Source organism: Oreochromis niloticus, linkage group LG9, assembly GCF_001858045.2.
Source record: "Oreochromis niloticus isolate F11D_XX linkage group LG9, O_niloticus_UMD_NMBU, whole genome shotgun sequence".
Lineage (NCBI taxonomy): Eukaryota > Metazoa > Chordata > Actinopteri > Cichliformes > Cichlidae > Oreochromis > Oreochromis niloticus.
This window is the reverse complement of record NC_031974.2, coordinates 4,902,336-4,925,805: the sequence shown is the minus strand read 5'-3', so window position 1 is coordinate 4,925,805 and position 23,470 is coordinate 4,902,336. Positions and strand designations below refer to the sequence as shown.

Here is a 23,470-nt window from a genome sequence, read left to right as displayed (position 1 = left end):
GCTGTGTGTTTATGTGACTCTGGTCCTTTGTGTTTAGATTTCCTGTACTTGATGGTATCTAATCAACTGGAGGCACTGTAGGTCAGCTCCTGCTGTTTAGTCTTATACACTGTACATACACTGTTCTGTGTGTAATCATACAGTCTGACATCTCCAGCCCTGAATAAGTAAAAACCAAACTACCTCTGTGACAGCATCAGCTGACTCTTTGTGCAAATGAAACCTGAGGAGTGGGAAACATGAAAAACAGACAGAAGGATTCACTCACTTCACTCTGCAGTTCAGTCACTTCTTTGGCGTGTTTGGTCTCCAGAGTTTCGGGCAGTTTGGAGTAAAGAGACGACGCCGTGTGCTGCTTACCCGCCTGCTTGTACTTCACCTGTCAGACAAACACACAAACAAACACTTTAAATCATGAACAATCACACTCTCACAACCTCATCCTGCCTTAAACTGTTTCCCAGCTACTCGTGACTGGAAATATCTCATTCTTCACTCAGCAGTGTTATCAGCTCTGCAGGCAACTGGTAGTTAATTTAGTAACCACTCTGTGACATCACCAGCTGCATCTATCCAATAGGATTTCAGCTTTGTGACCAGTTTGACCCTGTATAGCTAAGACATGACATGAATGTGGGAAAACGGAAAGAGCTGACTGAATTCTGTTGGAGGTTATTTACTGTTTTAAGTTTATTTGCACTGGTGTGCTGCGGCTGGAGCTTATTAATGAAGAGCTGTTTAACAGGTTTAAGGTCAGAGTATCTGTGAGCCGTCCAACACGCTGCAGGGCTGCGTCTCTCACTGCTGCCATTTAAGGACCATATCAGTCTTTGAAGTGTTTTCCAACATGCTAAAAATGTTTATTGGTCTTCTGTTGTTAATGTTTTGTGTCCTAAATTTCCAGTTTGACTTAATAAATCCAGAACAGGATGTGTTGATATGACCTTAGAAACACAGCAGAGTGCTGGAAACATCTAAACGCAGATGAGACATTACTCCAAACACGCCCTTATTTATCAAGACTTATGGGCTACTATTTGGATAACGCCTGTATATAGAAGTTCACTGGCAACGATTGAATTAACTGTCAGGTGATTATGTGTTGAGTGACATGCGAGCTGTGACAGACTGGAAATGCTGGACTGATCCAAAGTGCCAGAATGAACGATGACGGAGCAGGAAAAACAGGAGCTCTGTGCTGACAAAAGCAGCCTCATTTGATGAATGCTTAGATGTCCTAAAATAGAGAAAATACCAGCTTCACATATGAAACAATAACCGCAGTCCATTCAGTATTCAGAGTCTGGGGATTTTCATTGTTTTGGGAATTTTGAATTCTTTGAGAATATCTGAATTTGGACTTTATTCTTACTCCAAGTGTTTGAAGTTACAGAATTCTCTCAAAGCTGTTTATTCTGGGACCCTCGAGTGTCGTCTCCCTCTTTTATACGGTCTCTGCACAATGCAGGGCAACTTAAGTACTTGATAGTCGACCACATTCAGTCTTCAAACCCAGAATATTGTCGGGAACAACATTTTGTCCAAAAAGGGCAGGAGAGTCATGATCACTAAAGGTTCCCACCTGGCTGTGTGTCTCAGCCATCTCTTTAACAAACTGAGTCTCCAGAGTTTCAGGCAGCAGTGAGTACAAAGTGTTGGGCAGATCCTCTTTGTCCTTCTTGTAGTTTGCCTTAAAAAAAAAACGAAAAATGTTTTTAATCCTACATGAAAAACCTAAAAACACTTATGTTTTACAGTCTTGAATGAAGCTTCCAGTTATTGTGGTCGTATAGAATTAGTGCTGCAAACTGTAGATTTCTTATACAGACACAGATCCTCTGAGATCTGATGAAACTATAACCCTGTGTGGTGCGTTCAGGGTCCTCACCTCACTCTGTATTTCTGACATCTGCTTGGCGAACTGTGTCTCTGCCGTCTCTGGGAGCAGCGAGTACAAGTTCTTACTGATCTCCTTCTTACCCTCCTCTTTGTACTTCACCTAAAACACACACACACACACACACACTGACTTTAAACGGCTGACACACAGCAGGGACACTTTCACATTCAGAGTGTGTCTCTGTGTTTCTCACCTCACTGCAGAGATCTCTCAGCTCTTTGGCCAGCTGTGTCTCTGTGGTTGCAGGTAGCTGATGATACAGAGAGCTGCTCACCTCCTTCTTACCGTCCTGTTTATACTTCACCTACAAAGACACCAAACAACAGCCAGAATTCAAACTAAAGAAGAACATTGGTTTGTATTTTCTCTCTTGTCTGTGATATGAGTACCTGACTCTGCAGCTGTGCCGCCTCTTTGGCGTGCTGAGTTTCCAGAGTCTCGGGCAGCTTCGAGTACAGAGAGCTGGACGCTTCCTTCTTCCCCGCTTCTTTATATTTGCGCTAAAAAACAAACAAAGGAAAATAATAAATAAAGGCATCGAATGTAAACAGTGTGACTGAGGTTTGACTTTGAAAGAGATCTGAAACACACGATGTTCCCGGACCTCACTCTGTATTTCAGATACAGCTTTGGCAAACTGGATTTCGTTGGTCTGTGGCAGCTGGGAATACACACTGACAGTCTGGCTCTTCTTCCCACTTTCCTTATATTTGTTCTAGAAATGAAGACAAACATGTGGCATCAGACTCTGGTCTCCTGTCTCTCAGCAGATATTACACCAACCAAAACAAAGCAAACGTGCAGATGAGTGGAATCAGAGGGATTTCCTACAGGAAGCACTACAAAACTAATCTGAACTGTCTTCATCCTTCTGTGAGATGAGCTCAGTAATTGGAGGCAGCAGTTTCACAGAGATGGAAATGATATAAGGATCACTTTTTCTTCTCTTCACTTCCAGCTAACGCTCACAGCTGGACTCAGACACAATCCTTCAGTCCTTTATTACATATTCTGTATATGACATGTTACATACAGACAGTCTCAGAGATCTTACGGCTCTTCAGCCTTAAAGCGTCCGAGTTGCTCAACCAGCAGTTGCCTTATTGGAAGCAGAAATCACACCAAACTGCTGATATCAGTGTGACAACCTGGCATTCATGCAGATGTTACTTTGACATGAACGTGAGAAGCACAAAGTGTAAATCTGGCCTCTAAATCCTCCAGATACAAATCCAACCCAACATCTGTGGGAACAGGAATCGGAAAATCAAATGCCAACTTCCAGTGTTTTTCTCCAAGCACCTTAAGAACAGGTGACGTCATGTCAGCGACCTCTACTCAAAACACAAGGTCACCACACCGGAGGTCTCACATTCAAGTCCTGAAGAGTTAAAGTGTTTTGGGGGATCTATTCGATATCAGGCAGCTGGTTTTAATGTTGTGGCCTTACTTACTACACTTTCTGTTCTTTGTAATCCTTAATGGATCATAGCAGCAGAACTGTACCTCGCTCAGTACTTCAGTCATCTCGCGGGCAAAGTGGGTCTCTGTGGTTTCAGGGAGCTGAGCGTACAGAGGCGACATCATCTCCTTCCTCCCCTCATCTTTGTACTTTTTCTGTTGGAAACAAAGAATTAAAATAAACAAGAGGCAGGCTGAGGTGTGCAATCACAGGCAGCTCGCTCTGGGCAGCATTTACTTTTAAGGGAGTACTTTTGTATTTTTTATATACTCATACAAAATATATTTTCTTTATTTTTTAAATAAATGTATCTTGTAAAGCAGTAAAAATCTGATTAGGGCAACATAACAGCAGTTTACTTTGATTACACAAACAAGTGTGTGTGATGGATAATAGGTATTGATAACAAGTATTTATAACTGGACATGAATAATCGAAGCTTATTAAATGATATTGTCCTACAGTACACTTCTAACTACTGTAACTAGGCAGCTCATTCTCTTTCTCGTGACAATACTGTTTAAACATGAAACACATTTTGAGGTCACACTGAAAGAAAGGCAGATGTGAAATATAAACATGAGTGTTTTTCTACTCTCCTGGAGAACCCAAAGCACTTTATACAACACGCCTCATTCATATAAGCGCTTTATTTCCTGCTTAACTGCTTTCTATCCAACATTCACACACACTGATGATCCGATGGATGCATCACAGAGCAACTTGGGGTTAGTATCTGCCCAAGCATGTTTGGCATGCAGCCAACCTTCCTATTAGTAGATGGCGTGCTCTACCTGCTGAGCTTCAGCCACCCCAAAGCAGAGGCAGTAAGAAATGTAGTTTAAAATAGCATTAACATCAATTTGACCTTCAGATAAATCTATCGACCTTGAGGGAGAGGTCAGAGGTCAAATGTGACATGATATTTTAAAACAGTGCTTTCTGCATGTTGACATTACACATACAGCACACTTGTAACAATCCTAGTTACAAAACAAGTATAAAACTTTTTGTTCCTCAATTTTCTACCAATGAATCTTTCAGCTGACCTTGAAGACGTTGGTGGATTTAAGGCAAATGTTAATGGATTGTTAACACGACCCAAACAAAGTTTCCAGGAGTTCAGCAGGTTTTGTGTTTACAGACAGAAAGACGTCCTCAGCAGATGTAATAAAAACAAACAACACAACATTGTAGGAAATCTTCACCTCTGGTAACAGCTGAAATCCTCACTGACTCCCAGCAGATAACAGCTGTTTACAGCTGTGCCAGAAATGATTGGAAAGAAAAACCACCATCTTGATTTGCATTTAAAAAGAGGCTCGCTGGGTTACCTGCCAACTTTCCTCTTGTTTCAGAACTGGCACAGATTGATCACTTCACAGCAGTTTCTGTGCTGCTTTTAAATTCCTGTGAAAAGTCTTTAAGCATCAGTTCAGCTGCATTTTACTCTGCTGCTTACTGGAAACAAAACAGAGATGACAAAGGAGATTCATCTCGATCCATGATTTCTTTCACAAAGCTGGTTTTCAGTTTCAGTTCATCTCTCAAGGATTATTATAAATGTTTTAGGTTCTTTCTTCTACACACATTAACCAAAAACACCATATTCAGCATCACCGTTATGCTGATGATACTGAGTTTTATCTACTCACATGTGACCTTGAACCTCTACATTTGGATGATTTGAAGTCATGGATGGAAAAAAACAATGTATTTTAACTAAATTATAGTGGAAATGGCATTTTTGGACCCTGAGCTCAAACAACATTAGCGCTGCTAAGTGTGAATCCAGTTTGAACGATAAATAAAAATCTTGGAGTTTTTACGTATTCTTCTTTAACTTTTAACATTAATTTGAGTGTTTTGGAGAGCAGCCTTTACCAGACATAGAACCACTGATAAATTAAACAGGTTTTATATGTAAAGCAAAGCGTTGTTCATGCTGTGTTTTCTAACCTCGAGTACATTTGGTTTGTCCGACTGCACTCTTTCAAAAGGCAGCTACTTGGCTTTTAATCGGTACAGAGAAAAGACAACACATCACTTCTGTTTCAGCTCAGCTGCACTGGCTAGCTGTGGAATCAGATTTTATTTTATTTTATTTTATTTTATTTACATTTAAAGCCCTTCATGGATCAGCTCAGCTGTATATTGCAGATCTAGTAACTCCACATTTTGCTGCCAGTTCACTGGAGTCATCCTCAGCGGTTTCCCTCAGTGCCCCCCTCTAACCTAAAAACTGAGGGTGACAGGTCTTCTCTGTTCTTGCCTCCTGGCTCTGGATTAATCTGTCATCCAACATAAAGTCAAACAGCTGACAACTTTAAATCAGTCCCTGCTTTCAGTCAAGCCTGAGGTGCCTCACGGTTTGTATCAAGTGTATTTTTTTTACTTGTAGATTTGTTTAACATAATAATTTTTTTATTTACGATATTCCAAACCTATTTATTCAGTATTATTTTCTTAGCTTCACTTCTACCCATCTATCCTGGAACCAATCCCAGGTGTCACAGGAGGAGAGGTGGGATACACCCTGGACAGTTTCCAGTCGTTCACATGGCGAACACAGAGAGACAGACAACCATTCACGTCTACGACCAGTTTAGAATCACCAACTAACCACGAACACATGTCTCTGTACTATGTGAGGAACCTGGAGTACCTGATGAGATCGCACGCAGCTACAGGAAGACAGAGTCCACATACAAAACTTTTTTACACACACACAAATTCTTTTTACACATACAAATCCTGATTTACAAGTACAAAATATTTATGACCACAATTGAGCCCATACAAAGGCCTGAGTTGGTCTGTGGATATGAATCTGCTCGTGTGTGTGTGGCTTTTTTATTTTGTGCTTATATTTTCCTCAGCTTGGACGGGTGATATATTCACTCCAACTGGAAGACACTTTGGGTTGCCGCCTGTTGTTTTGAGCTGTATATTGAACTGCACTTGAGTGTTTTTCACCCAAACTCTGCAACACTTAGAACTAACGCTTTCTCCAAGCTAAACTTGAAAAGTGGGAAACACTGGAAAAACAGACTGAGGTAGAGAGACAGTACAACACACAGAAGGATTCACTCACTTCACTCTGCAGTTCAGTCACTTCTTTGGCGTGTTTGGTCTCCAGAGTTTCGGGCAGTTTGGAGTAAAGAGACGACGCCGTGTGCTGCTTACCCGCCTGCTTGTACTTCACCTGTCAGACAAACACACACAAACAATCACACACACTTTAAATCACCACACACTCACACTCTCACCACTTCCGTCAATCCCACCTCAAACTATTTTCCAGCTACTCATGATTGGAAATATCTCATCCTTCACTGAGCAGTGTCATCAGCTTTAGAGACGGACTGCTAGTTGATATAGCAACTACTGTGACATCACCAGCTGCATCTATCCAATAGGATTTCAGCTTCATGAACTGTTTGACCCCATAGGGCTTAGACATGAGTGGGAAAAAGTAAAAAAAAGCAACACTTTATGTTGGACTTCATTTACTGTTTTCTAGTTTATTTCTACTGGGTGCTGATGATCTTTATTACCTGAAAAATACAAAAGTTTAAGGGTTTAAACTGAGACTTTGTCCTTATCTCGGAGCTGTCCAACACTCTGCAGGACTCCTCAGCAGCAGCTCCCATACCATACTGGTCTTTGATAGGTTTTTCCTACATGCTTAAAAAAAACCTTTATTGACCTTCTATTTTCAATCCTTTGTGTCTGAAATTTCTACAATGATGTAATAAATACAGCCATTAGAAAAAGACCTGCTGTTGATTTTTCCTTTTTTAGTTTGATAAATTGTTGTCTCTGGTGTCTTGCTATGACTTACAGTCTCTTGTAACCATCTATGTCTCACTTGTCTCATGACCTCAGATTTTTTAACTTCCCTGATTACTCTTTGTGTATATATAGTCCTGTCTTCTCTTCAGTCTTTGTCCCTTATACTTCCCTGTTTGTACTCCTGCAGTTACTCCTGCGATGGCTTGAGCAAAAAATAAAGACTTGTATTTAGTTCATCTCGTCAGCTTTGGTCTCCTGCTTTTAGACTCCAGTCAGTCTCAACAAGGTGTGAAAGTCATCCTTATCTCATCCTAATATTTCAGACATCCAAGAGGATTCACTCTGAGGAGAAAAATCTTTAAAATCATGATGAGTGCTGCAGCTCAGTAAGCTCAGAGCTCCCACCTCGCTGTGTGTCTCAGCCATCTCTTTAACAAACTGAGTCTCCAGTGTTTCGGGCAGCAGTGAGTACAAAGTGTTGGGCAGATCCTCTTTGTCCTGTTTGTACTTTGCCTTCATAGAGGAATAAACACAAATCAATGAACAGAAATAAGAGAACGTTGAAATGCACAGGAGAATGAAAAATATCAGTGTGTGATGATAGAGAACAGAGGCGCACCACGCTCTGGATCTCCGACATCTGCTTGGCAAACTGCATCTCTGGTGTTTCAGGCATGAGGTGGAAGAGTGAGGAGGACGTTTCCTTCTTACAGCCCTCCTTGTATTTCACCTGCACCGCAAACCAAACAAACACATCTCTGTTAATGTGCAATAAAACACTTGGTTTTCTCGAGGCTCAACGTTGCCCCCATCTTCAGTTTTATAACTCCACTTTAAGTTCAGTTATTTTCAGTGCAGCAAAAGTTTTCTTAAAGGCGACTTCGGCAGTGATTAGAGGAAGTCTGGCCGAGTCAGCCTTTATTGTTGCCTGACTAATGTCTTATTTTTGGAAAACCCTCCTCCTCCTCAGATAATAGAAGCTGCAGCAGAAACACTTTGTGACAGCTCGACAGGCACAGCATGAACGGCAGCATGAACTCGCGTACAGGAGGAAACCTTAAAGGTCACCAGGAACAACTGGACATGCACTTCTATTCAGTCACATCATCAACATCAACAAGCACTGCAGGAAAACATGGACTGCATCATCTTAACGTTCACTTAGACTTTCAACTCATCTGTTATCCAGTGAGAAAGATTTGCTTTCATTTCATGTCAAGCAAAATTTAATTGAAATAGTTTCCCAAACTTTCTGAGCTTTTGCAGCTCTTTGCTCTTCAAGCACCACAGTCTTTAATTCAGAGGAACCTCAGAATGAGCGTTCACAGAGATCAGATTAAAGAAAAGACCAGTTGGGAAAGTTAACCGATTCAGACACTGACTTGAAAAGTTTCCTGCTCAGTGAAAGCCTCTGTGTTGAGGCACAGCAGTGGCTGGATGAACAAACAGCTGCTGAAGAAAAGTGTCACCTGACTCTGCAGCTCCGTCACTTCTTTGGCCAGCTCAGTCTGCAGGGTCTGAGGAAGGCTGGAGAACAAAGTGGACGACAGCTCTTTCTGCCCGTCCTCTTTGTACTTCACCTGCAGGATCAACAGAACCGTTTTTATGTTCTTTTATTTTCTTGTTACTTTTATTGAAAAACCTAAACTGAGTAGTGAAAAGATTTGAGTCAGGAGAGCTGTTAGACAGACAGAAGAGCGCATGTTTATATACGTGCTGCTTCCAGCATGAAGAGAAATAACTGTACTGCCAGCAGGAGAGCTTCGAGGTGCAGCTGCCACCATTCACATCCAGTGATGAATGATTTGGTTTGCATTAAACTATTAAACTATCCTATTTCTTTACACTGAATAACTGTCGCCTCACTGTTTTGTTCTAGTTTTAGCTGAAAAATTGTTTCAAAATGAAAGCGATGCCAAAGTTGGAGACTTCACTGCACCATCTGCCAGCTCTGCCTCCCTTTCCATGAGGTTTGAATTAAAGTTAAAATTCTACTAAGCTAACTGATGCAAACCCTGATCTGACAGCATAACAGGGGTATAATGCTGACAGCAGGAGGCAGAGAGGCGATGGCTGTTCACCATGCAGCACACAGTGAGACAATGACAGTTTGCATGCAGATACGAGTAAATTACATGAAGATTTTGTTGTATTTAAAAAAAAACTTGGGAGTAATGCTAGCCTGCACGTGAAGAAGACGTTGTGTGGCTGCTCAAAACCATTTAGCAACCAAATAAACTGTCAATCAAATGTTGTTGTACTTTAAAAAATGAAAGATGTTTGATTTCTTAATTGCATTCATTAATTCTCACTTTGTAAGACAGGATCTGACTGAACTTTTATTGTACATGGACACAACTACCACAAACCACAAGATTTCCCTCGTGCTTCTGTCCCTTTTCTCTCTTTTTTCTCAAGCTATTTCTAAGGCTGTAAAATTGCAAAGCGTCTTGTAGGATTATAAACCTGTTTTGTGGATTTCTCACTGTTGATTGGTTAGATTAGTGGGATATGAAATGGACAAGAGGAGCAAAAGATCCACAGTTTGAGTCTGAGTCACCGTGGATTACATTTCCTGTTATAAGCAGAAATATTTTGCTTGTTTTACTCGTTCTAAGAAGAAAGACCAGAAGGATTTCCAGCTGCTAATCTGCAAGTGGTCTCCAACATCAGCACAGCTTTCATTTTTGAACTATTCTCAACCAACATATTGACATATTTTCAAAATGTTTACTTTGGTTTACAGTTTTTATATGTAAATAAATGTGAAACCATGAATCCCAGGCTTTTATGATACAACAGCTAACTTAAAGTGTGTTGAATTACAAACTTGAGTCTTCAAACTATGACGGTGAGGGAAGCCGCTGGACTTTAATAAACTGAAGGAATCTCTGGTGTGTCTTACCTCCTGACAATATGTTTCTTATCTCATAAAAACAGTAAACAGTACCTGGCTCTGCATCTGTGAGGCCTGCTTGGCATGTTGAGTTTGCAGAGTTTCGGGCATCACAGAGTACAAACTGCTGCCGGTCTCCTGCTTTCCCGACTTCTTATACTTTGTCTGAAAATCCCATAAAGAATCGCATCAGTTTCTTTACTGCTTTATTGGTTTGAGCTGTCGAACATCTAGGTCTGCAGCATAAACATTCACATTCTCAGTCCCACCAACGTTACTAAATTAGATTCATCATGTTTGTCCAAATTAATTTAGTCATTCACTGCAGAGCACCTTTATGTAAAGCTTACAGCTTCTTTCTATCTTTCATCAACACATTTTAGTGTTTTTTGATCATCCTCTCAAGTTTCCTTCAGCTCACCTCGCTCTGCAGCTCTGACACCGTTTTAGCAAACTTTGTCTCAGCGGTTTCAGGCAGCTGAGAGTAGATGCTCTGAGATATGCTCTTCATCCCCTCCTTGTACTTGTTCTACAATCAAAACAGAAACCAGGATCTGTAACATGGGATTAAGAAAAAACAGCTTCAGAAATTTTATCTAAAGAAATTATTAGAAGACGGATCAACGTCTGGCCAATCAGAGCCTTCTTTCAGACTTTATTGTCATTTTATTTAAAATAATTTGCTTAACACTGTCAGCATTTATCTGTGCTGCTGTTCTGTGTTTCTCAATCCTCACTGAGGACTTGACTGTAAAGCACAATGAGTGAAACAGCACCCCTCTAAATGCCACACAGTGAATACATAGTCCAATACTCCCACATGTCTGTAGTGGGCCGAGTCGGCTTTGCTTGATTAAAAGAAATAAAGTAAGGCTGAAGTCATACCAGTACCACACTGGGATTAGTCAGAGCTACGCTGGGGAAGCCAATCACCACTCCACTCAAATCACAGTGTGAACGTCACTGAATAACTGTTAGTCATTTCATCCTGCAAAGTTACCAACTGAAGTGTGGATGGGGGAGTTTGGATAGTTTACTAAATATTTTACTGAACTAACTAAACTAATTATTTATTTTACCATTTACTGAGCTAATCACATCAGCAGTGCTTAGCTGGATTAGTCTGCATATGTCTCCTCTTAAGTAATAGTTTCATCATGATTACACACAGCAGGGACAGCAGTCACAGGTTTTGTACCTCATGTTCAATACATGCAGGCTATTGATACTTCATGATATGATGTCTGATTATGTTTTGAATTAATGCTTCTTTTAGTCGTTATTAGAGAGAGTAAGTGCTATGTTGGTTAGTTAACAAGAGTTGCATCAGACCTGCATGTGTGTGTCATAATTTTATGTATTATGGCAGCTTTAAGAATTGAATCTGCAGGTTGGTCTAAAGCATCACTGCCGTGTTTCTCTGCACTTACTTGGCTTTGCAGGTCGTTGACCTCTCGGGCAAACTGGGTCTCCAGAGTATCAGGGAGCAGGTGGTAAACTGGACATGACAAGTACTTCTTAACAGCCTCTTTGTATGAGACCTACATGACACAGAGGAGACAAAATACAGACTTTCACAAATAGACTTTCAGGATTTTTTGTGTACCATTTTTCAAAGTAAGCTTTACCACCACTCGCTACTTCTCAGTTTGGTAGTTTGGATCTAGCTTCAAGGTTAAAACTTCATGTTAGCAAAAGTTTTTAGTAGTACTCAAGTGTGTAAATATTCCTGTATACTTGACTCTGTAGCTGTGAAGCCTCTTTAGCGTGCTGTGTCTCCAGAGTTTCAGGTAGTCGGTGGTACAGAGATGCTGATGTCTCCTTCTTACTGGCCTTTTTGTATTTTGCCTGAAAGACACAATTTGCACTGAAGTTTTAAGTGCAGTTAGCACTAAAGAGACAAGCATCAGTAATGTGCAGGTAACTCTACACTGAGGTTCCTACCTACCACAGATACAGAGAAGAATATGAAAAATGTATACAAATTATGTTTTGCTCTTCCACTTTCTTGAAAGTAGTGTTAGCCTACATTAGAGAGCAACTGGCTGATACGGGAGAATTAACGTGGGCCTTTGAGCCTAAAAAATCTTGTGACAGCTGGGGGCTTATCCGGGATATTCAAATATGTCTGTAAGATTAGTTGTGTCACTGTTAACAACCAACCAGGTTTGTTATAAGAAAATACTAAATATAGCTAATTATCTATACAGTAGTCCCTCATTTATCGCGGGAGTTACGTTCCAAAAATAACCCGCGATAGGTGAAATCGTGAAGTAGCCAACTTTATTTTTTTACAATGATTATAGATGTTTTAAGGCTGTAAAACCCCTCACTACACACTTTATACGATCTTCTCATACAGGCATGATCATTTTAATACTTCTCTCTTGTTTAAACACTCTTGAAGTTAAAAACTTTGTAGAAAAATAAGTCCAGTATTACAGAATAAAACCAAAGGCACCTGCGGTTACCTTTGACGGTGCAAAACGTTTCGTCGACATTGTTGTGTTTGTTGGAGAGAAAACTTACAAACATACAGTACAGCACTTTAGAGTCACATTGGACAATGGTCTACAGCCAATCAGGATGCAGAACACAATGCGCTGTAAAAAAAAAAAAAAAAAAAAAAAGAAGCAGCAGGCAAAATGGCACAAAAAAATCCGCGAAACAGTGAGGCCGCGAAAGGTGAACCGCGGTATAGCGAGGGACTACTGTCTTTATTATTTGCTTAGCATTCACTTAAAGCTACAAATATAGCTTTTTTTTTTTTTACTGGAAACAGGCTGAGATGGTTTTAGACTGATTATAATAAATTCCTATAAATTACACTTACTATTTTAATTCTCAAGGTGAAAATACCTCCTCAGTGCCTTAATAATGAAATACATAAAATTCTGGTTCCTTCCTATATTACTATATTATTATCTATAAATGTAAGAAATGCTGAAATAACCCTCTAACATTTTTAATTGTAGTATATAAAACCAGACATTCATGGTCTGACGTGCATTTACCTTAAAGTTGATCTGGCTTATTTTATGGAAGCCAGACCTCATAAGAGCTCATGCATCTTGACTGGATTTATTATTGATTTCAGCTAGAAATTACAAATATGAAAGTTGTATTTGCTTTGGTAACAGCTTTTTCATAGAATAAAGTATGCAGAGATTTGTATGCTGAGAAAAAATTGAATGCAATGTGAGTAAAACAAATTTTAAATTCAACAAAAGGAAATCGTAAATATCACCACAGTAAATATCACCACAATCTTACATTTAGTTCTATTTCTATAAAGATAACAATTAACAGCAGTTCAGTGCATCGTCTCCGGGTGATTCTGTGAGACCTGACCACACTTTGAATATTCCCAGCACTCACCTCGCTCTGCATCTCCGTCAGCTCTTTAGCATGCTGGGTGTCGAGGGTGTCGGGGAGCAGAGAGTACAAGTTGAAACTCATCTCTTTCATATCTTCTTTGTACTTGACCTTGTAATGAAGCAAAACAGAGCCAGCAGGATGAGAACAAAGAGTTCTTCATTCACACAGATATTTTTTATTATTACAGCAGGATCACATCATACAGACTTCTTGTCTATACAGGTCACGTTTTATTTGAAAGCTTATTGAACTTATCACATAATAAATCTGGAGACTGAATTCTCTGTGAGAAGAGACAAACAGACTCACATACCAGAGCTGATCGAGGTACTTTGTTCATTTGATGATGAAAAACATTTCTACCTGAGAGCAGGTAGAAATCGTACCTCACTCAGCATCTCTGTCTGCTGACGAACAAACTGTGTATCGTTGGTTTCTGGCATCAGGTGGTAAAGGCTGGGCCCATCTTTCTTTAAAGTCTGCCTGTACTTCAGCTAAAACAGATGTAGATGAAGAACATTATGTACAATGACTTTAATCACTTTAGTAAGAACATCCATATCCTTTTCTGCACAGGAATCCATTCAAGATAGATACAGAAAATGTCCTAAGGCCCCAAGTGTAACACTTATTACATAGCTTCACTTAATACCCACTGCTAAGTAATAGTTAGTACTTAATAGTAAAAGTTCCTCCATGTTTTCACCATGTGAGAATAGCAATTCCTCCGTTTATATATACTGGTTTGGACCCTATGACTAAATGTATTGATACCTTTGAGACATTTGGCTGATGAGTGAATTGAGGTACCTGACTCTGCAGCTCAGAGGCCTCTTTGGCGTGCTGCGTCTCCAGAGTCTCAGGTAGAGTTGAATAGAGTGCGCTTGACACGCCCTTGTTTCCTGCTTCTTTGTACTTCATCTTAACACAAAAGAAAAATGAATTAAAAAAAACAAACTTAGGGGAGATATCTCCAGATATACATATCTCAGTTTCCAAAAAAGCTCAGTCTCCATCTCTTTCCTGTGCAACTAAATTTATTTTGTCATTTTAACCACTGAACAAAATCTGAATCATATCAAACAGTAAATGAAACAGAGTTAGGGATGGGTATCGAAAACCGGTTCTTGTTGAGAACCGGTTCCCAGTGTTTCAATTCCTTGGAATCGTTTGCCATTTTTGCAAACGATTCCCTTATCGATTCCAGTCGCCCCGAATGACGTCACCACGTTGCGGCGCGTCGGAGCGTACCTGGCAGGAAACACAGCGCCTAAGCGGCTCAAACGCTCAAAAGTTTGGTTATACTTTACGAGAACGGATGACAACAGGGCAACTTGCAATACTTGCAAAGTAGATATTTCATTTAAGGGAGGAAACACTACGAATATGCAAAAGCATTTGCTCACAAAACACGCGATGAACTTAAATGAATGTCGTGTTTTTAATTCCGCTCCGGACTCGTGAATCTCAACCCAGCAGCAGCGGTAACGTTTGCACGTCCTCTCCCGTTAATGCGGCAGGTAAATAATCAACTAACAGTGGATATTATGTTAGCGCGATCTGCTTTATTACAAAACCTGCCATTACTGTGCATTTAGGTGACCGTGATGAGACAGACAGACAGAGTCTGGCTGGCGCTCGCTGGCAGTTGTCCCTGCAGTCCACCGGTAGCATCTCTTTTCAGGCCCGCATGTCACCGAGCAGTGACTAAGTTTGTGGTCAAAGCCTTGCACCCGTTTGCCACAGCAGATGGTAAGTGAATGTGTTTAATTGTAGGCAGGGACATTACTGGATATTCTTGTGTAATTGCTACAGAATAATTTATGTTATACTTTGTTATTGCTACAGAAGAATATTTATTTTATTATTTTACATTTACAATTTTCCCCGGGGACCCTGTGACACCCCATTGAAGAGCCGTAGGCTGCGGATCTCTTAAGATCTCACTGTTGGGTTTGTAAGGCCATGTTACTCCTAAATTTTTATCGTGTTCAAAGAGAAGATATAAAACAAAATTCTAAGCTAATCGACCTTAGTGTTCTCCTTTTTAAAAATAAGAATCGATAAGAGAATCGATAAAGGATCGAATCGTTAAACAGAATCGAAAATGGAATCGGAATCGTTAAAATCTTATCAATACCCATCCCTAAACAGAGTTGTGTGTCATCTACATAGATGTAATATATTATTATATTGTAAACCACACATTTAAACATTTGGACATAATTTGCAAGGACCCCTGGGAATATAATGCAGATAAGGTTTGTAGAAACATTTACCTCGCTCTGCAGCCCAGAAACTGTTTTTGCGAACTGAGTCTCAAGAGTTTCTGGGAGCTGCGAGTAAAAACTTTGAGAGAGGTTCCTCTTCATAGCCTCCTTGTACTTGTTCTGGAAGAGATGGACAAGTAAGGTAAAATACCTTTAAGGGTTTTAAAAGGCCTGAATGCTGCACAACCAGCCTGAAGCTACGTTGGAGAAATATTCCACTTCCAGGTCATAGTCGTGTAAACAGCAAATTCTATTTGGATATTCTGTCATAAGACTAAGACATGTGGAATATGCTGACACTGCTAAAGTTTTATGAGCACGTATGAAGCACATTTAGAATATGTGTCGCAGTTGGCGGTTTGCAGGGATTTGCAACACATACGTGAAAATCCACATACTGTATATACTGTATACAGTCTACAGCTGCTCACAAACCAACCAGTCTGTTGTTTGCAAGGAAAGGTATTAAAAACAGTCCCACAGTCCTTTGACTCCCACAAATGTGGTCAAGATTCTTTAGAAGGTGATTGTAGGAATAATAAACAGAGGCTGTTTTTGCACAGCTGAACAAGTCTGCCTACAGTAAAAAGCAGAGCAATATGGCCCAAACACCAACATGTTTTCACATTTAAATGCAATAATTTACATGTTAGAGGACTGTTCATGGTGATAGTTTTATTAGCTGTGTAACTAACTTAGTGGAAATAATGACTTTTTTGAAACTGTAATAAGTGAGATGCAAAAATGTCACTTTTATCTGTATCCTTAAAAAGACTTGAAATACAAATGTGTCTTCCCATCTTTCCTCACTTACAGATCAGATATTGTTATTAACTCCTCTCCAGTACGTGCTACAAACAGCCTGCGATGCTTTGATCCTGTTTCTGATGCTAATCTGTGCTCTGATGAGCGTCTAAGGTAGAAACATCAGAGAGCGGTGAATAATCTGGGTAGTGATTATTTATAAGTAATCAAAGGGCATTCTTACTGCAGCTCTCTCTGCATTTTCCTATTTTTGCTCTCAGTTCTCAGTTGAAGCACAGCCTGGATCCCTCCTGCATGTTGAAGAAATTACGAGACAGCATATTTGACCTAATCTCACACAAGACTTTAAGATCGGGACGTTGTTTTGGATGATGACTTTCATGTAACGATAACCTGGAAACCAGCGAACAGGCTAACCACGACGTTTAAATCTGCGCATCAAGTATATTAAAACCAGGTAACTATAGCAACAGTACTGATGTGTCATGTTTCCATCCATTATCCAAACCCATCATTGTTTTTTTAGTAAAAAGTGCATTTTCAAGTGTGGATAAATCAACATCTCAGTGAGTATTTGTGGCATGTTGGACTGAGTCACACTAAACTACCACGTTCTGTAACAGGAAACAGGTCAGCCTGTGCAACAGTACGCGTCACTCTCATGTTTTTAAAAGCTTTTGGTAGGGAAGCACAGAGGGGTGGTAAATGTCGTTTTACAGCCAAACTCTGTTGTCGTCAGCTCTGGGCACTGTTTGCTCTATTGCTGGTGCACAGTTGCAACAGAAATGTTGTTTTCTTGTTTCCTGGTTTGATGACTTTCCGTCATATTTCACCACTGAAGTAGTTTTAGATTCTGCTCTGGTCATCATCAGGTGACTGTGGGATACTTTGATGTTTTATTTACCTCGCTCAGCACGTCGCTCATCTCTCTGGCAAAGCTGGTTTCTGAAGTGTCGGGCAGAGTGGCGTACAGCGAGCTGGACATCTCCTTCTTCCCGCTCTCTTTGTATTTTACCTGTGGAGCCAAAAATGTTTATCATGCTACATATTGATGCTATTTTTGCCTCTGTTTTTACTTTCTGCCAGTTTAGCTTTAATTGTTGTGTGCTGGTCGTATTTATTGGGTTTCTTCTTTGTACTTCTTTGTTCCTATTACGCCCGTTCCTTCCTGCCATCTGTTCTCTTGCCTCTGTCTTCATGTTTGCCCATTGTCACATATTAATCTTTTATTTGCTCCTAATCATCCCTCTGTGGATAACTAGTCCTCAGGTAATACTACACCAAAACAACACATTACCTCACTCAGCAGCTCTGCAGCTTCTTTCGCATGCTGCGTCTCCATGGTGTGAGGCAGGAGGGAGTACAGGCAGGCGTTTGCCTCTTTTTTACCAGCCTCCTTGTACTTGGTCTGCAATTTCAAATGAACCGTTAGCATCAGTGGCAGCTTGTGCAGCACTCTCTGCAACCTGTAGTTACTACTTTACCCCACATGTAGCTAATCTTTGCCATTCATATGCTACGCTTCTGCCTGGCCAGGTTGAGTAGTTATCTTGGTGCACATCACACACAAAGCACAACAGTTGTACATGGGGGATTTAAAGCTACACTGAATAATAAAATAATAACTTATTCTGATAACAAACAGCCACAAATTTCAACCCTTTCCTGTTTGTGTACGTACCTCACTCTGCAGCTCAGACAGCTGTTTGGCCAGCTGTGTCTCTGTGGTCTCTGGGAGTCGATGGTACAAACTGCTCTGAATCTTCTGCTTCAGACCTTCTTTATATTTCACCTGCAGGAGACAAAGAAGAAGCACAAATTTTCATTTCCTGTCCAGAATCAAATTTAATTGGATTCGATGTTTTTGTATAATTTAACAAATTGAGGGCAGATATCTGTTTTGTGATCGACTCCACACTTCAACTCCTTTGACCTCAGATCACACAAAAGTCAGCAGTCTTCCCAGAATATATAGGTTAAAAAATTCATTTCCCTAATTTTTTTATTTGGTGTGAAACACTTTGTAATATTTATCATGATGAATAAAATTGTACTTTTACTTTCTTATTCCTACTTTTCTCTTTCTCATAAAAACTTATGTGTACTGTTTTTTTTTCATTCAGAGTACTGATCCACAGGTTATTTATCTCGATTGACGTCTCTCTTCGTGCAAAGCCAGCGGATGGAAAGAAAAACCCATTAAAATGGGATTAAAGTACCTCACTCTGCAGGCTCGACACCTCTTTCGCGTGCTGTGTGTCGATGGTCTCGGGCAGCAGAGAGTACAGGCTGATGTTCATCTCCTTCTTACCGTCTTCTTTATATTTCACCTAGAAAAAATATCTGATTTAATCGGCAGCTTCTGCCCTTTAAAGTAATTCTTGTTTTTTTTTCTCTTCTATTTGCGTTACCTCACTGAGCAGCTCGGAGACTTCTTTAGCGTGAGCCGTCTCTAACGTCTCTGGCAGGAGGTGGAAGAGGCTGCAGGAAAGATTTTTCTTCTGGTCGGCCTTGTACTTCAGCTGAGCACAAACAGGATCACATGCAGAATATCAAACTATGAGAAAATGTCAGTGATGGTGAGCAAACTTCTAACACTGCACATGGTGTTCCACAGGGTTCACCAATAAGTTCTCATATGTTTTGTAATATTTTGAATTTGTCAAATAATAACCAATCTATCTACCCAATGATATGAACTATTTAAACCAGCTAACTGAACTACTGTAACATTTAGGATCAAACAAACACAAAATTATTTTATTAACTGTATTTGAATTAATCTGCTGTGTTTTATGTATTGTGTATGCCTGCTCTGCCTCAGTGTTATTTACTGTAAATTCAAATATCTGTATGTATTGACAGATGTGTATGTATGCTCTACTTACACAGATCCAACAGAAATGAGGTTTATTTTCTTGTGTGCACAGCAGTAAAGGGTTTTACCTCGCTCTGCACTTCAGAGGCTTCTTTGGCGTGCAGCGTCTCCAGAGTCTCCGGCAGGGTGGAGTACAGAGAGCTCGACACGTCTTTCTTTCCCTTTTTGTAATTCATCTGAAAATGATTTGATGAAATTATACTTTTGATTTTATAACAGTTCAAGGAACAGACTTTGGCAGTAATTCATTAAACATGACCTCAGTGGCTTTTCACAGTTTGCATCTTCTATAGTTAAATGAACTGTTTGAATCTCTGTAATCTACCTGCATCAGTGGGTTCAGTTTAATGTCAAATTCACAAAAATATTAAAATGTCAACGCCCACAATATCAAATAAGCACTCCGTATGTCCATATTTCCTATAGTGGTTTCTAGGCTCATGCCATATTACATCACTTCTAATGCAACAGTTCTTCCTGCTGTTGTTTCACACTAAAAGACTTCAAATGGAAAAATATAAGATGGCTTTTATTTTGAAAAATCCATGAGGTGCACAGAAAAATATTATGGATATCACAAAGCAGCAGAAGAAGAGCTGAACTTTTTCTTTACTGTGTGGTCTGTTAGTGTAATTAATACTGACTGATGAGGAATTCACTGTAAACACAAACACTGGTTTTCATTCTTCTGTATTCCTGACAAAGCAGCTTCTCAGGGAGATTTTACTGTAGTATTAATAGTATCATTAAACTATGATAAAACTGAAATGTTAAAAATGTTAATTTTGCTGCTTTAGAATCTGTTGTAAATGTTTCATTTCTGCTACTTCGAGAGGAAGAAGTTCTTTTCTGCCACAAATCAGCTGAAAACATTTTCCATAAAGACACCCGTTCCTCACCTCGCTCTGCAGCGCAGCAACATTTTTGGCGAACTGCATCTCGGCGGTCTCTGGTAGCTGACTGTAGGCACTCTTAGACAGGCTCTTCATCCCGCTCTCTTTGTATTTAATCTGTTAAAGACAGCACATCAAAAACAGGAAGAGTTACTTCCTTCTGTTCGGTGATAAACTCTTCAGATCTATTAGATATAAAGGACTCAAGTATCTGTAAGCCATACGGATTAGCCACACTTCTCTCTGTATTTATTTCTCTTTGTTGTTGTTTGCTTTTTCATCATTTGTGTTAAATGAATGCATATTTATGCTTTCACAGATCAATAGTGACAGCGAGCCAAGCCTCGGCAGTGCAGACTGCATCTGTAATGCTAATTAAATGCAGCAGTGCAGACACAAGCATCAGTAACGATGAGCTGACACGAGCGCAGCTCTCTACAGCTTCTACACAGGAACAGGAGACATGATGGCGTTGCTCCTGTTTCAGCCTTACATGCCGTCCTGTTTATTTATGATTCACTGATTGCTGCTGAGATAAGTCTTTGATAAACCTTTGACCTGTGCCCGCTGTAACATGATCAGCTTGTGTTTGCAGGCAGAACTTCACAGAGAAGAAGAGGAGACTACGTCGGCTCCTGTGCTTTTATCAGAGCTGATGTTACTGTGAATATGTGCTTTTATATGCTTCTCTAACTTTTCCTCCACTGCATTAAATCCTATATGTCAGTTTTTCTCAGTCTTTTTTCAACCTGATGGTTTTTATGAGTTTTGCTTTAATTTCCTGGCTCATTGTCATTAATTACAGATGATATTAACTGTGATTACTAAAGTTAAAAACAAACATTAGTTTGATTAAAAAGTAATTAAACTTTTAATCTGAGCCCCCGATTTGGTAAAAACATGAGTTTTAGCTTCTTAATTATTACTCAGATTTTTTTTTCCTTCAGTTTTATTCCTGTGAAACATCGTTGTGTTCTTCACTTTTACTCTGTCTGGGTTTTTCTGCAGGTGTCTCTGACCTGTCTGCTCCTGTCACGTGTTCATTTTCTGTGTTTCTAAACGATCAGCTTTCCTCTCTCTGCTGTTTTCTCAGCTCTTCTTGTTCTGAGTTTTCCCTCCATCACTCTCACATTAGTGCACGCCAGAGTGATGGGCTTCTACACTAATTACTTTAAAGGTGTGACCTTATTATTTAAATTATGCTGACATTTGCAGCTTTATAAATAAATCTATATTGAACTGCAGTTAACTGAACGCTTCTTATTTAAATGGACCTATTCTGCTCATTTCCAGCTCTACATTTTTATTTCCTTTCTCTGATACTGGACAGTCCCTCAGGAGCAAACCTCCCTCTGATTGGCTGCCCCTTGTAAACAGAGGGTTTGCACAGCAGGTGGGTGGGGCTTCTGTGCTCACAGCTGACAACACATGGGGCCAAAAGTAAAAAAAAAACAAAAAAACAGCCTGAAACTGGGTGTTTAGAGCTTTCTGAACTTTGACCTTTGATTACTATGTACACACACTGACCTCTCTCACCTAATTAGAACCTGTGGGTGAGCGAAGTGTGAACATCCACCACTGTACACGTACACATGTGACAGAAATTGACATGAAAGCATAAAAAGTCCACGTGAACAGATCAAGCAGTTACTGAGATTCTGCAGATGTTTTTGTTTTCTTCCTCAGAAGCCACAGAGCAGAGATTGTGCAGACAGCCTGCATTTGTCTGTGTGGCACATTAACACTGAGGTTTTTATTCAAAGAGAAGAACTATCACATTACTGTTTTTGTTTTTAGGTTGTTTCTCAGTGTGATGAGACTCAGGTTCACAATCAGAGTTTGTTAAAAACGAAAAGAAGAAAACTACATGCTTTATTATAACTCATGGGAGACCAGAGCAGAGGTCATGACATCACTTTTAATCGCAGTACCTCGCTCAGCATGTCGCTCATCTCTCTGGCGAAGCTGGTTTCTGAAGTGTGGGGCAGAGTGGAGTACAGCGAGCTGGACAGCTCCTTCTTCCCACCCTCCTTATATTTAATCTGGTTAAATCCACAACAGGAAACACAAGTAATTTTCAGCAGTTGGATCTATTTTCTTATTTCAGAGCAACACAAGCTGAAAGGCTGCTCTCACCTCACTGAGCAGCTCTGCGGCCTCTTTAGCGTGTCGTGTCTGCAGAGTTTCAGGCAGCAGAGAATACAGGCAGGCGCTCGCCTTCTGCTTTCCTTCTTCTTTATATTTCACCTGCAGACGTCAACAAAAACTAATAAATATCATTTTTCAGTAAACTACTGCCATCACTGTTACACTCCTCAGGATCAATGTGAATCAGTCAAAGAAGCCTTTGTGAAAAAGGCGATCGAGAAGAAAAAGTGGGATCAAATTAGTTGTAGCTTTTTTTAATTAAACGAGAAAGAGACAGTCACATAACCAAACCCATATGCAACATATTATTAGACAATGCCTCTCTTCTTTGTACTTGTAGCCATTGGACAGTGGCTAGCACTGTACCAACCGCCGACAGGTGACGAGAACACTGATGGATAACTGCAGCTGATCCCGTCAGCACTGTGCGTCCTGCCGTACTACAAAATTGCGGGAAAAGCTCTAAAGGTATAAAAGAGTCCGCGGCACAGGCCTAGCCTTCAGGGCCTCTCCAGATGCCAATCCGATCAAGCATCTGCTGGATGCATCAGAAAGCACGGGACCCAAAGGATCCACTGCCAGCGTCCCATGTCAGACACCACATGACACCCCCAGAGATCCCGTCATCACGCTCCGTCGGGTCAGAGCTGCCTGAGCAGCACTAAACACAGAAAGCAATAACTGTCTGGTCCAGATGTCCTGTATTTACAGTCTCCTTTGGGCTTTGACCGACACATTTGATCCAGGGTGGCTGCCTCACACGTGGCCCACAAATCTTGTTGTAAAACACACAAAGTCCAGCCAAGTTGGAGACTTTGAGCCGACACGTCACTCAGATTAAACCCAGACGTGTCTGCGGTCTGGGACAGGGAGCTGATCTGAGTCCTTTGAATGACTTCAACAAACAAAAGATGACATGAATTTTGAATTGAATCATCAGGCTGTCAGTGATCATGTTAATAGAAATTACAGTTCGCACTCAGTCTGCTGTTGGAAACCATTTTACTGGTTTTTGATGGAAGCTTCAAAAGAGTGAGGAGTGAAGCTTCGGGGAGTTAAAGTAGCTTTCTGACTGAGAGCAGCTC

At 40.3% G+C, this 23,470-nt stretch overlaps 1 protein-coding gene across 6 annotated transcripts in view; it reads right to left on the bottom strand.

Moving 5' to 3' along the window:
- LOC100707579 (LIM zinc-binding domain-containing Nebulette) overlaps positions 1-23,470 on the bottom strand; it is a 120,663-nt gene that overhangs the window by 31,694 nt on the left and 65,499 nt on the right. For 2 of the 6 annotated variants that reach the window (XM_019353095.2, XM_019353096.2), the window contains 28 exons: positions 22,374-22,484; positions 22,169-22,279; positions 20,244-20,354; positions 19,413-19,520; positions 18,878-18,988; positions 18,686-18,796; positions 18,148-18,258; positions 17,764-17,874; positions 17,371-17,481; positions 15,711-15,821; positions 14,242-14,352; positions 13,818-13,925; positions 13,432-13,539; positions 11,791-11,901; positions 11,484-11,594; positions 10,475-10,582; positions 10,108-10,218; positions 8,627-8,737; positions 7,777-7,887; positions 7,563-7,670; positions 6,457-6,567; positions 3,407-3,517; positions 2,505-2,615; positions 2,290-2,400; positions 2,094-2,204; positions 1,889-1,999; positions 1,583-1,690; positions 269-379 (listed from right to left, as the gene is read on the bottom strand). The exons of 2 other annotated variants lie outside the window; for them this stretch is intronic. In XM_019353095.2, coding sequence (XP_019208640.1) covers positions 269-379; positions 1,583-1,690; positions 1,889-1,999; positions 2,094-2,204; positions 2,290-2,400; positions 2,505-2,615; positions 3,407-3,517; positions 6,457-6,567; positions 7,563-7,670; positions 7,777-7,887; positions 8,627-8,737; positions 10,108-10,218; positions 10,475-10,582; positions 11,484-11,594; positions 11,791-11,901; positions 13,432-13,539; positions 13,818-13,925; positions 14,242-14,352; positions 15,711-15,821; positions 17,371-17,481; positions 17,764-17,874; positions 18,148-18,258; positions 18,686-18,796; positions 18,878-18,988; positions 19,413-19,520; positions 20,244-20,354; positions 22,169-22,279; positions 22,374-22,484 — 3,090 coding nt within the window. Of the gene's footprint in view, positions 1-268; positions 380-1,582; positions 1,691-1,888; positions 2,000-2,093; positions 2,205-2,289; positions 2,401-2,504; positions 2,616-3,406; positions 3,518-6,456; positions 6,568-7,562; positions 7,671-7,776; positions 7,888-8,626; positions 8,738-10,107; positions 10,219-10,474; positions 10,583-11,483; positions 11,595-11,790; positions 11,902-13,431; positions 13,540-13,817; positions 13,926-14,241; positions 14,353-15,710; positions 15,822-16,689; positions 16,757-17,370; positions 17,482-17,763; positions 17,875-18,147; positions 18,259-18,685; positions 18,797-18,877; positions 18,989-19,412; positions 19,521-20,243; positions 20,355-22,168; positions 22,280-22,373; positions 22,485-23,470 lie in introns of those variants that run through there. 2 more of the 6 variants (XM_025910610.1, XM_025910611.1) reach the window with 2 other exon arrangements.